This window comes from Gymnodraco acuticeps, unplaced genomic scaffold (assembly GCF_902827175.1).
Source record: "Gymnodraco acuticeps unplaced genomic scaffold, fGymAcu1.1, whole genome shotgun sequence".
In the NCBI taxonomy this organism is placed as follows: Eukaryota; Metazoa; Chordata; class Actinopteri; order Perciformes; family Bathydraconidae; genus Gymnodraco; species Gymnodraco acuticeps.
The window spans coordinates 195,924-208,799 of record NW_022990513.1 but is presented as its reverse complement, the minus strand read 5'-3'; the positions used below and the strand labels follow the sequence as shown (position 1 = coordinate 208,799).

At 41.1% G+C, this 12,876-nt stretch overlaps 1 protein-coding gene across 1 annotated transcript in view; it reads left to right on the top strand.

The window, feature by feature from the left end:
- The window catches only part of spire2 (spire-type actin nucleation factor 2), a 113,447-nt gene that overhangs the window by 69,499 nt on the left and 31,072 nt on the right, over positions 1 to 12,876 (top strand). Inside the window, exon 10 of the mRNA XM_034227143.1 lies at positions 10,000 to 10,127. Coding sequence (XP_034083034.1) covers positions 10,000 to 10,127 — 128 coding nt within the window. The remainder of the gene's footprint in view (positions 1 to 9,999; positions 10,128 to 12,876) is intronic.

Here is a 12,876-nt window from a genome sequence, read left to right as displayed (position 1 = left end):
AGATGAAGCCTTATGAAGCTTTGAAGCTTTCCAGCCAATTGGTTCGCAAAAGGGTTCATCTCATGAGGCTTCATCATGGGCTTCATTTGAACACAAACCCCCCTGTTGGTCAAAGTGTGTAAAACAGGCAGTATGCTCTCTCATACCGAGTTCCAGGGGCGGACTGGGGGGAAAAAGTGACCCGGGGATTAATTGACAGACAGGCCCACTTAATGCGCGGCATGTATCGGCCGGCCGGCGACGAAAGTATGTTACTTAACAAAAAACCCTGCATTTAATGTTATTTTGGACAATTATTCATATAGTAATCACATTACCTGAGCCCTTGAGTTGCCTAGAGCAAAATAGTTACGGCATATATTTAGTGATTTTAATGTTAACAGATCATTGATGCAATAACATTTGGACCCAATTTGCCTGATTGGCCACATGGAATAAAACATGGGCGTAGGAAGCATCCTCAATGTGGGTGAGACAATTTAACAGGGGGTGTGGGCAGGTGGTGGACCTCATCTCCTCTAGGGGGGTCCGGGGGCAAGATTTCACGGGAAGATTTTTTTTTAAATGTTGAAGTTAAAAGCATCAATCTGGTCCATTTTGAGAGCAAAATTAGGGACTAACGGCCCGTCTACACTACAGGCGTCAAAAAATGCTTTCAACGCTTCGCCCATTCATTTGAATGGGGTGACGTAGGATATTTTCAAACTTCGCCGAACTGTATTGTGGGTAGCATGGCAAGGCGTTGCAAGCATCGCGAGCGTCTATCGGCGTCAAAAGTTGAACAATGTTCAACTTTTGAGGCTCGATGCTTGCTCGAAGCTGGCGTCAGCCAATGAAATCCCGTTTATGCAAATCTGCCAGTACAAGCTAGCCAATCAAACCGCGTGTATGCTGGGAGAGACTACGCAGGTCTTTTCCTCATATTCAAAAAAATGGAGGGAAAATTCATTATAGCGGTAGTGAATCACCCGGTGCTGTATGATCAGTCTCTGTTCATCTACCGGGATACAAACCGGAGGAACCAGGCATGGAGGGAGGTGGCAGAGACAGTGGGTGAAACTGGTAGGTTTTCGCCTGTTTGGGGATTTTATATCCAGTTTACTTCGTTTTAACATTGCTATTGCTTTGTATGTCGGGGGCGGGAGATTCATGTGATTGGTTGTTGGTCGCGTTGCTCGCAAAAAATCGCCAAGCCTCAGACACGCCCAGCTTCAAGCTTTTTCGACGCCTGTAGTGTAGACGGGCCGTAAATCTATGGCAGTCAGTAGGGGCTTGGACTGTGAGCCATAGGGTCGCCGGTTCAAGTCCCCGACCAGACCTATTTGGAGTGTGGACTTCTACTTGGAGAGGTCCCAGTTCACCTCCTGCCATGGTGCCCTTGAGCAAGGCACCGGACACCCCCTTCCCCCCTCATTCCCATTGCTCCCCGGGCGCTGTGCAATAGCCCATTGCTCCTAGTGCTTCTTCAACCATATAAAACAGAACTGTAAACAGATTAACTTTTTCTTTCAACATTTATTTGAACAGCAAGTGGAGGCAAAAGTGACTGCACTCAAAATAATAAACCTGCTAGCTAATTAGCCTAAATTCAGTAACAGAATGTGGGCAACACGTTCTTCTCCACAGCCGCGCGACCTCTGAGTCAGACATCACTTCCCCCTTTTCTATCCTACGGGTACAGCCGTACAGCCACTCCCCCTAAACCCTGTTGTAACAACATAATAAACTTTTTGGGGATGCAGCTTGGGATGTGAGGACATGGCTTAGAACGGGCGTGTCGCCTTCTGTCCTGCCAGTGTTGGCAGGACATTAATTAAAATGTCGAACTCAGACTTCATTTTAAGGACATTTCGGCCAGGGGTGTAGAGCTATATTTGTTTAAGCACCGGATTGGCAAACAGGAGAGTGTGTGCACCAGTCTGCCTTGATCTATGTAGGCTATTCATGTCTGCCTCTCACAGTATCTGCTGCCCGCAGCTGTTTTATAGAAGGAACACCTCCTTCACTTCATGAAATCTCTGCAGCACCAGGAGGAAGCGGGAGGGTTAACTCAGCCGCTGAGAAGGCGCGCAGTGCCTTTCACGCACCGCCTTTCACGCACCGCCTTTCACGCACCGCCTTCACTGTGTTTACTTTCAGAATCATTACAAAGGCTAAAGAGCGGTGTGGTTGATGTGTTTTAACCACACACACACACACACACACACACACACACACACACACACACACACACACACACACAATTTAAACGCAAACTTTTGTTCCTCCATGTTACGTTGTTATTGTTTCACTGAGCGGACCCGCACTTTTTTTTCAAACGCTCCCCTTTTTGGTCCATCTGCGGCGGTAATAGGTTTTGTGCGCTGTGATGATTCGGCTGTACCTTTAGTAATGAATATTAAATGTTGTGAGGAAATCTTTCCACCAATAATTCCAATAAGTAATCCAAAATGTATTCACTTCAGGTTTACGAAAGTAACTGTAATCAGATTACTCGTTTTTCAAATGTAACGCGAGCTGAATACAGTTTTGATTTTTGTATTCTGATTACGTAACACCGTTACATGTATTCCGTTACAACCCAACCCTGGCCACACCCCACTGGGCTGGGCCGGAACACTTACAAATGTAGGATTTAGACCAAAAAAAAAAGATTTGTTTTTGTTTTGATAAACCTTTTTTTTTTGTTTTGGCCCTCCGGCCCACACACAGCACCGGCCCACCGGGGAAAGTCCCGGTATTCCCAATGGCCAGTCCGCCCCTGCCGAGTTCCCAATGAGTAAAGCCTTAGAATACCTCTAAACAACGAACATTAAATCATATTTTCATGTTAACAATATTGTATTTATTCCAGTTTAATGATTGTGATTGAAAAGCCTAAGGAGGCTGGTAAACATTGCAAAGAGGGATTTGTATTCCTTAATAATATTCATAAACTTAACCATGTTGTAGCCGGAGAAAGGCTAAACCATATCAAAGAATACATTTATTAATTATCTCATTTAGCTGTAGCTTTTATAAACAACAAAAAAGACGTATTGTTCAGTCGTTGAACCAGGGACCCTGCGGTCACGAGTCAACTGTTTTCCAGCTGAGCCACAGCACACACACTAAAGCTCCCTGAAAACACTGCAAGATATGTATTCCTGTATTTATTCATGTTTTTATTGATGTTTTTATTCCTACATTTATTTATGCTTGTATCTATTTATACTTATGACATGTTCCGACCTCTAGTGAGGGTCTGAGCTCTTTTGATTCCATCGTGTCACCGGGCCCGGGTACAGGAGGGGTAATATGGTTCTTATTATACATCCATGGGTATTATGAGCGTTGTGGTTCAACGGTTCAACCGATCTGAATGGCTTCGTGAAGCAGTCACATGGTATCGACAGGCAGCGAGGCTTCGTTTGTCATCGATGACGTCACTGGCCCAAAACGATACAAGCCTCGATACATGCTTCACAAAAAGTTTCGGGGATTACTCGACACACGCTCCGAAGCCTCGGCGCAATACATAACATCACTACTGGTAACATAAACTGAATACATTTTTAAAGTAATCCTCCAAACTGCTTCCCTCAGTGCACTTCTGTAATGGGCAGATTGGACCCTCTAGGGAAGACTTTGCAAAGTGTAAAAATGACAGAGAAGACATTAACTGCAATTTTCACAACTTTTATGTACATAAGTTATGGTAGTGTGTCAGGATAACTACCGGCAGTGTAAGAAACAGTTTTTAGAGAGTACTTGTTAGTTATTTTGGCAATTTACTGCAATTTTATATTTTAAAAATTGGGGCCACTGGAATCTTCTTCTTCGCCATCGTATTCTACAGTTTCCCACGGTTTTACGATACCGTTAATGTAAGTGAGCGGTACGATTTTACTGCATCACACATAGGGTTGGGTTCTTATTATATATCCATGGTTGGGTATCGTTTGGACTTTAACGATTCCGGTTATACTTTTCGATTCCGGTTCTTTTCGGTTCTCGATTCCGGTAAAATACTATGTTGTTCCGTTCCAGATACCTGTGACTAAATGTTTTTGTAGATACACAGCGATCTGTAAGTTGTAATGTGTAAATGATCAACTGAGGCATCAAATTGTTAAAATTGCACTTATTTTGCTTAAGACATTTCAGGTTGTTCAGAATGTTTTGTAATAAGATAGTTGATTCAATTTGAACATTTGTGCACTAAAACAAAGGGAACAATTTGGAGTTGTGGTTCTTTTTAGGTTGTCATGCTATGATTTTACTGGACCGGCCCACTTGAGATAAACAGTGGGCTCTGAACTAAAATCAGTTGGACACCCCTGCATTAGTCATAGAGCAGAACAGATGTGTTCTGCAGTTCATTACTCTGCCAACAGGGGGCTCGGCAGTCTTCTCTGTGATGAGGTCAGCCATGCTGTCAGCAGCTGATCCAGATGATGTCCTGATGATGTGGCAGAACTTCGGTGTTAGTATTATTAGATCTCAGTGCTGCGTTTGACACTGTTGACCACAACATATTACTAGACCGACTGGAAAACTGGGTGGGACTTTCGGAAACAGTCCTAAATTGGTTTGAATCCTACTTAAAGGACAGAAACAACTTTGTTTCTATAGGTAAATACACATCTGAGTTGACAAATATGACATGTGGGGTTCCTCAAGGCTCCATCTTGGGGCCTCTTCTCTTTAACATCTACATGCTACCACTGGCTCAGATAATGAAGAACAACAAAATAAGTTACCATAGCTATGCAGATGACACACAAATGTATGTAACAATTTCACAAGGAGACTATGCTCCAATTCAAACACTGAGTAAGTGCATTGAACAAATCAATGACTGGATGTGTCAGAACTTTCTCCAATTAAACAAAGACAAAACTGAGGTAATGGTTTTTGGAGCCAAGTCAGAATGTATAAAAGTTAGCGCTGAGCTTCAGTCTGCAATGTTCAAAACAACAGATAAAGCCAGAAATCTAGGTGTAGTCATGGACTCTGACCTGAGTTTCAACAGTCACATTAAAACAGTTACTAAATCAGCCTACTATCACCTAAAGAATATATCTAGGATTAAAAGACTAATGTCACAGCAGGATTTGGAAAAACTTGTCCATGCTTTTATCTTCAGTAGACTCGACTACTGCAATGGTGTCTTCACAGGTCTCACTAAAAAATCTATTAGAAAGCTGCAGCTGATTCAGAACGCTGCTGCTCGAGTCCTCACTAACACTAAGAAAGTGGATCACATCACTCCTGTTCTGAAGTCTTTACACTGGCTTCCTGTGTGTCAAAGAATAGATTTCAAAAATACTGCTGCTGGTTTATAAAGCACTGAATGGTTTAGGCCCAAAATACATTTCTGAATTATGAACCATCCAGATCTCTCAGGTCTTCAGGGACTGGTCAGCTTTCTGTCCCCAGAGTCAGAACTAAACATGGTAAATCAGCATTCAGTTATTATGCTCCAAATATCTGGAACAAACTCCCAGAAACCTGCAGGTCCGCTGCAACTCTGACTACTTTTAAATCCAGGCTGAAGACTTTTCTTTTTGTCGCTGCTTTTAATTGAACTATTCCCATCTTAGACTGCACTGTAACTTTTATCCATGTATTTTTTCTTTTAATGTTTATTTGATTAGCTTTTCTTTTTAATGACTGATTTTAAATGCCATTTTATTAATGTCTTTCATTTTTTGTAAAGCACTTGAATTGCCTTGTGTTGAAAAGTGCTATATAAATAAACTTGCCTTGCCTTGCGTTACCAGCCCTCCTCCAGCCTGTTTGCTTTCCATTAGAGCCACATTGAAACCTACCCTTAGTAGGAGGGACCAGGCTTCAGCTGTGGGGGGTCCGAGGGATACGTCTGTACCGCTGCAGGACTAATGAAGGAATTCTGATTCTAAATAATTGGACAGCCTTCTGGGGAAAACTTGGTCTGATTCATCCTACTTTGGAAGGTGCAAATCTCATTTCGGCAAACATTTCAGGGCTTTGTGGACGTAATCCATGACAAACTGGAGTTGAGACCGGGAGGCGGAGTTACAGTCTTACACGCTTCTCTGCGCTCTCTCCTAGGCAGTCATCCATAGGAATCCCGAACCCAATAAAATACCCAATATTAACGGTGTGTGTGTCTGCCCAAGGACAATTTAAGGTAAAACCTAATAGAGGTGTCATACATAATAACCTAATAAAAGTAAATGTAACAACTACTACTGTGCAACAAAACAGGAATATTAAATGTGGACTATTAAACATAAGATCTTTAGCATCTAAAGCAATATTGATAAATGATCAGATTATAATATTGATATATGCTGTCTCACTGAAACTTGGTTGAGACATGAAGAATATGTCAGCATAACTGAGGCCACTCCACCCAGCCATATCAATACTCATATTGCTCGAGACACAGAGGTGGAGTTTCAGCAATCTTTGACTCAAGTTTACTTATCAATACTAAACCAAAATTAAATGATACCTCCTTTGAAAGCCTTGTTTTTAGTCTTACGCATCCGACCTGGAAAACTTTGCAGCCAATCTTATTTGTTACAGTGTACCGTGCACCAGCTCCTTATTCAGAATTATTATCAGAATTCTCTGAGTTTCTATCAACTTTGGTACTTAAAACAGATAAAGTCATTATCGTAGGTGACTTTAATATTCATGTTGACGACGATAAAAATAGCCTTACTGTTGCATTTAACTATATATTAGATTCTGTTGGTTTCCGTCAGAGTGTAAATAAACCAACCCACTGCTATAATCACACTCTCGACCTTGTTCTGACTTATGGTATTGAAATTGAGCCACTATTAGTCGAACCGCATAATCCTGCTTTATCCGACCATTGCTTAGTAACTTTTGAAGTACTGTTACTAGACTACAAAGCATTAGTCAAAAGCTCCTGCAGCAGAAACCTATCTGTTAGTGCTATAGCCAAATTTAAGGAAGAGATTCCATCAATACTTAACTCGATAGCATGTCTGCATGTAGGGGAGGAAACGTATACAAAATGTACACCACCCCAAATTGATCATGTTGTTGATAGTGCTACAGATGCGCTGCAAATAAAATTAGACTCTGTTGCTCCTTTGAAAAAGAAGAAAATAAAACAACATAGACTAGCTCCATGGCATAATGCCGAAACCCGCAAAATAAAGCAAAAGTCGAGACAACTTGAAAGGATATGGCGTTCCACTAAACTTGAAGAATCTCGTTTAATTTGGCATATTACTCTCAATGAATATAAGAAGCACTGCGTAAAGCGAGAGCAGCTACTACTCTTCATTAATAGATGAGAATAAGAATAATGCAAGATTTCTTTTCAGCACTGTAGCCAGGCTGACAGAGAGCCATAGCTCGATTGAGCCTTCTATTCCCATAGCACTCAGTAGTAATGATTGTATGTGCTTTTTTAACGATAAAATTGTTACTCTTAGAAACAAAATTAATGACATCTTGCCTTTGACCAGTATAGTGTTATCAACAGCTCCCGGAAACCTAAGTTCTAATATTACACTAGATAGTAAACTAGAATGCTTTTCAGCCATAAACCTTGAACAATTAAATTCAATGATTCTTTCTTCTAAACCATCAACGTGCATGTTAGACCCAATTCCAACTAAGCTGTTGAAGGAAGTTTTTCCATTAATTAGCACTTCTTTATTACATATTATGAATATGTCTTTATTATCAGGCTATGTTCCACAATCATTCAAAGTAGCAGTGATAAAACCGCTTCTTAAAAAGCACAACCTCGATCCAGAGGTTTTAGCCAACTATAGACCTATTTCTAATCTTCCGTTCCTCTCAAAAATTCTTGAGAAAGCAGTCGCAAAACAGTTGTGTGATTACTTAAAAAACAATGATTTATTTGAAGATTTTCAGTCTGGCTTTAGAACACATCATAGCACAGAGACAGCTCTGGTTAAAGTCACAAATGACATTCTAATAGCCTCTGACAAGGGACGTGTCTCTATTCTTGTTTTGCTCGATCTCAGTGCTGCATTTGATACTATCGATCATGATATCCTATTGCAAAGACTAGAGCACTTAGTTGGCATTAAGGGAACTGCTTTAGGCTGGTTTAGGTCCTATCTATCTGAACGCTCTCAGTTTGTGTGTGTCAACGATGAATCTTCCACGCAAACCAAAGTTAGCCATGGAGTGCCACAGGGCTCAGTGCTCGGACCTATTTTGTTCACATTATATATGCTTCCGTTAGGCAATATTATAAGGAATCATTCTGTAAACTTTCATTGTTATGCGGATGATACTCAACTATATTTATCAATCAAGCCTGATGAAATTAATCATCTAAATAAAATTCAAGACTGCCTTAAGGACTTAAAAACGTGGATGACCTTACATTATTTGATGTTGAACATGACCAAAACTGAAGTTATTGTACTTGGCCCGAATAATCTACGAAACAAATTATCTAAAGATATACTAACTATGGATGGCATTAATTTGGCCTCCAGTGAGACTGTAAGGAATCTTGGTGTTATATTTGATCAGGATTTATCCTTTAACGCCCACATAAAATCAATTTCAAGGACCGCCTACTTCCATCTACGTAACATTGCAAAGATCAGGCATATCTTGCCTCAAAACGATGCAGAGAAACTAGTCCATGCATTTGTTACTTCAAGGCTGGATTATTGTAACTCTTTATTATCAGGGTGTACCAAGAAGTCAGTCAAGTCGCTTCAGCTGATTCAAAATACTGCAGCTCGTGTACTAACCAGAGTTAGGAAAAGGGACCACATTACTCCTGTTCTGGCTGCCTTACACTGGCTCCCTATAGAACACAGGATAGAATTTTAAATTATTATTCTCGCCTACAAAGCCCTTAATGGGCAGGCGCCATCTTACCTTAAAGAACTACTAGGGCATTAAGTTCCAAGAATGCAGGGTTGTTGGTTGTTCCTAGAGTCTCTAAAAGTACAATGGGAGCCAGAGCCTTTTCTTATCAAGCTCCACATTTGTGGAATCAGCTTCCAGTTTGTGTTCGGGCGACAGACACCCTATCCGTTTATATGTGCGCTTAAGACCTTCCTTTTTGATAAAGCTTATAGTTAGGGCTGATTAGATTCAGCCCCTAGTTTTGCTGATATAGGCTTAGTTTGTCGGGGGACACCTTACTTCTTCCTTCTCTCTGTCTGTACCTGTGTACTCTCATGTTCCGATTAACACAGCTTCCCCAAATGTCTTTCTTTTTGGTGTCTATATACGCTGGGATCCGGAGTCATGGATGATCCTGCGTTCCTGTGTCCTGGATCACGAGCCCTGGATCTTGAGTCGTGGCTGTGGTCCTGGATCATAGGTCCTGGATGGATATCCTCGTGGATTCATCTTCCTATTATACACACATGCATTTCCAAACATTTGGACTACCTATGTTGCAAATGTATTATCTCTTCGATTTACACACGGCATCTATTGCACGTCTGTCCGTCCTGGGAGAGGGATCCCTCCTCTGTTGCTCTCCCTGAGGTTTCTCCCATTTTTCCCTTTAAACTGTGGGTTTTCTCCGGAAGTTTTTCCTTGTACGATGTGAGGGTCTAAGGACAGAGGGTCTAAGGACAGAGGGTGTCGTATTGTCATACTGATTTTCTGTATAAACTGTGAAGTCCACTGAGACAAATGTAACATTTGTGATATTGGGATATATAAATAAACATTGATTGATTGATTTCCACCCCTTGTTACCTGAGCTCCTCTTGTAGAGCAGCTGCTGAGCAGACCTCTCACTGGGATCTGGGTTACAGATTCAGCAGAATCACTCTCTGAAACTACATTAATAAAACATGTGATAGTAAGAGTCGATGGACATGCACTCTGTAGCTCAATAAAAGAAGCTGATGTGTAATTCATGGACTTCAGACTGGGATTGGTGGCCTCCTCTCATTCGCTGCCTGATCATGTCCTTGTTTGATTTGGTCCTATTTAGTTAACGCATATTTTACTCTTTTCATTCATTCCCTCCCCAAGCCTCCCTCCCGGTTCATGGCTGGGTGCCCCCCTCTCCGGCCCGCCTCTCTCTGAGCTCAGTGGATGAGACCACCGAGGGGTCTGAGAGCACGTCCGGCTCCAGAGCGGGACACGAGCTGCAGCTGATGGTGAGTCAGCCCAAAGCACTGCAGCACCATTCAACTATTATTGAGTCCATAAAGACTCATTTTTTTTAAAACAGATGAAATGCTTATCAACTTGTTTCCAATATTTTGTGAGAAATAGCATTATAAGATGACACATTGAGATACCAAATTCCAGAAAGAAACACACTTAATTTAAGAAAGCCTTCAAAAGTATTCAAAGACAACCCTTTAATATCGTCTTATTTAGTAAGATTAATAGTCATACTGTGATGTTTTCTCCTCTAAATGAGCAAAGCAGTGATTATTTGTGAATTTTTTTTATTTAAGTATTTCTTTTTTATTGGTTTATTGATAAATTGATTTTAAGTTCTGTTTTGTAATAGTTTGTTTTCCTCCTAAAGTATAGGGGGGCTCACGTACGGCTTGACCTCTCAAGTCCCAGTGGCATTTAAAACCTTATTCATTTCATTTCAAACCTTTATTTAGACAGATAAATCCCATTGAGATCATTGATCTCTTTTTCAAGGGAGACCTGCTCAAGTAGTTCCACATGAAACATAAAAACATAAATAGAACAACAAAAGGACATCATACAGCATCATTTAAATAATTATCCACATAAACAGGTACCTATAGCTTCCGATTGAGTAGCATCCAACCGAGCTTTAAAAACATTTAGTGGCACCAGATTGTTCAGTTTCCATTTAATTTGCAGACTATTCCAAGACAGAGGAGCTGCGCATCTAAAAGCTGTCTTCCCTAAGACAGTCCTAGCAGTTGGAACATTTAATAAAACTACAGCATGCGATCTTAGGCAGTAGCCACTTACAATTTTCCGTGAGATCAGGGAGCAGATATAAGATGGAAGTTTCCCTAACATGGCTTTGTATATAAAAATGTACCAGTGACTGAGCCTCCGTACAGTTAGTGAAAGCAAACCAGCCCTTGCATACAAGGTACAGTGATGGGTTAATGCTTTACAGTTTGTCACAAATCTCAGTGCACTGTGATACGCAGCATCTAACTTGACCAGGCAATTGGCAGGTGCATTCATATACATCAAATCACCATAGTCCAGCACAGGTAAAAAGGTCACAGTGACTAGCCTTTCCTGGCCTCAAGCGAGAAACAGGACTTGTTCCTGTAGAAGAAACCCAGCCTAACCCTCAGCTTTTTAAGCAGGTTATTGACATGAAGTTTAAAAGTGAGACAATCATCAAGCCAGATACCAAGGTATTTGTAACAGGTAACCACTTCAAGTTTTATTCTTTGCGTAGTTACAATATCTAAAACAGGCTCTGGTGTCTTTTTAGCTTTAGAAAAGAGCATTACCTTGGTTTTATCAACATTTAAAAGAAGCTTTAGTTCAGAGAGCTGAGTCTGAATAATGTTAAAAACAGCCTGTAATTTAACACCAGCCTCCTTAATGGAGGGACCTGCACAGTACATCACAGTATCATCCGCATACAAATTTAAAGTAGCTTCATCCACATTTTCACCTAAACTGTTGATATATATGGAGAATAAAAGTGGACCTAAAACAGAACCTTGGGGAACACCATTAGCAATGTTTAACCACTCAGAAGACAGCCCATCAAAGTGAACACATTGGGACCTTTCAGAGAGGTAGTTCACAAACCACGCCACTGCATGGCTGGACATGCCTATACTGGCTAGCCTCTGCTTTAAGATGCGATGATCGACGGTATCAAACGCTTTGGAAAGGACAATAAATAGAGCTGCACAACTCTGCTTATTATCTAAAATACTCGCCACATCATTCACCACTTTCATTGTGGCAGTGATGGTGCTGTGTTGTTTTCTGAAGCCTGACTGATGTTTAGACAGGATGTCATTGTTACATAAAAACACCTTTACCTGTTCACTCACTAGGCGTTCAAGCACCTTCGCCAGAACTGACAATTTAGAGATTGGCCTATAGTTATTTAATAAGGTGGCCTCCCCTCCTTTTAGCAAAGGCAGGACATATGCTGACTTCCACAATTTTGGAATTGCATTTGTGCTGAGGGAGAGGTTAAAAAGAGTAGTGAGAGGAAGAGCAATAAAATCTGCAGCTATCTTTAAAAAGAAAGGTTCTACGTTGTCCGGGCCGGCCGGTTTCTTAGGATCTAACTTGGTTAAAGCTTCACGAACAACATCAACAGTAAAAGGGGTAAAACTAAAAGGGTTTTCCAACACACGTTTTTCAGAGTCACCGACTGTGGTGTTCACAGAAGCAGAATTAGTGACAGAATCAAACAGAGAACCACAGGACACAAAATGCTCATTAAAGCAATTTAGCATAGTAACCCTGTCCGATATAGTGCCAGATACTGTGGTAATGCACGGAGGTAGCTCATTACGGATATCACCGGTGGATATCGATTTAATGGCTTTCCAAAATTATCCAGGATTATTCAGGTTCTTTGTGGTTTCTGACAGATAATACTTAGACTTAGCACTTTTGATTTGCAATGTGAAGCTATTCCTTAGCTGCCTAAAACGCAGCCATTTTACCTCTGAGCCTGATTTCCTAGCCTTTGCCCAGGCCTTGTTTCTCTCATGAAGGAGACTGGACAGATTAGCAGAAAACCAAGGATTGTCTCGTCCCTTTACTCTAAATGTACGCAGGGGTGCATGTCTATCAATGATCTCCATAAAACCAAGATAAAAATAAGACCATGCAGTTTCTACATCAGCACACAGATCGATTTTACCCCAATCAAACCCAAACAGATCATGCACAAAACCCTGCTACACAAAATGCTTT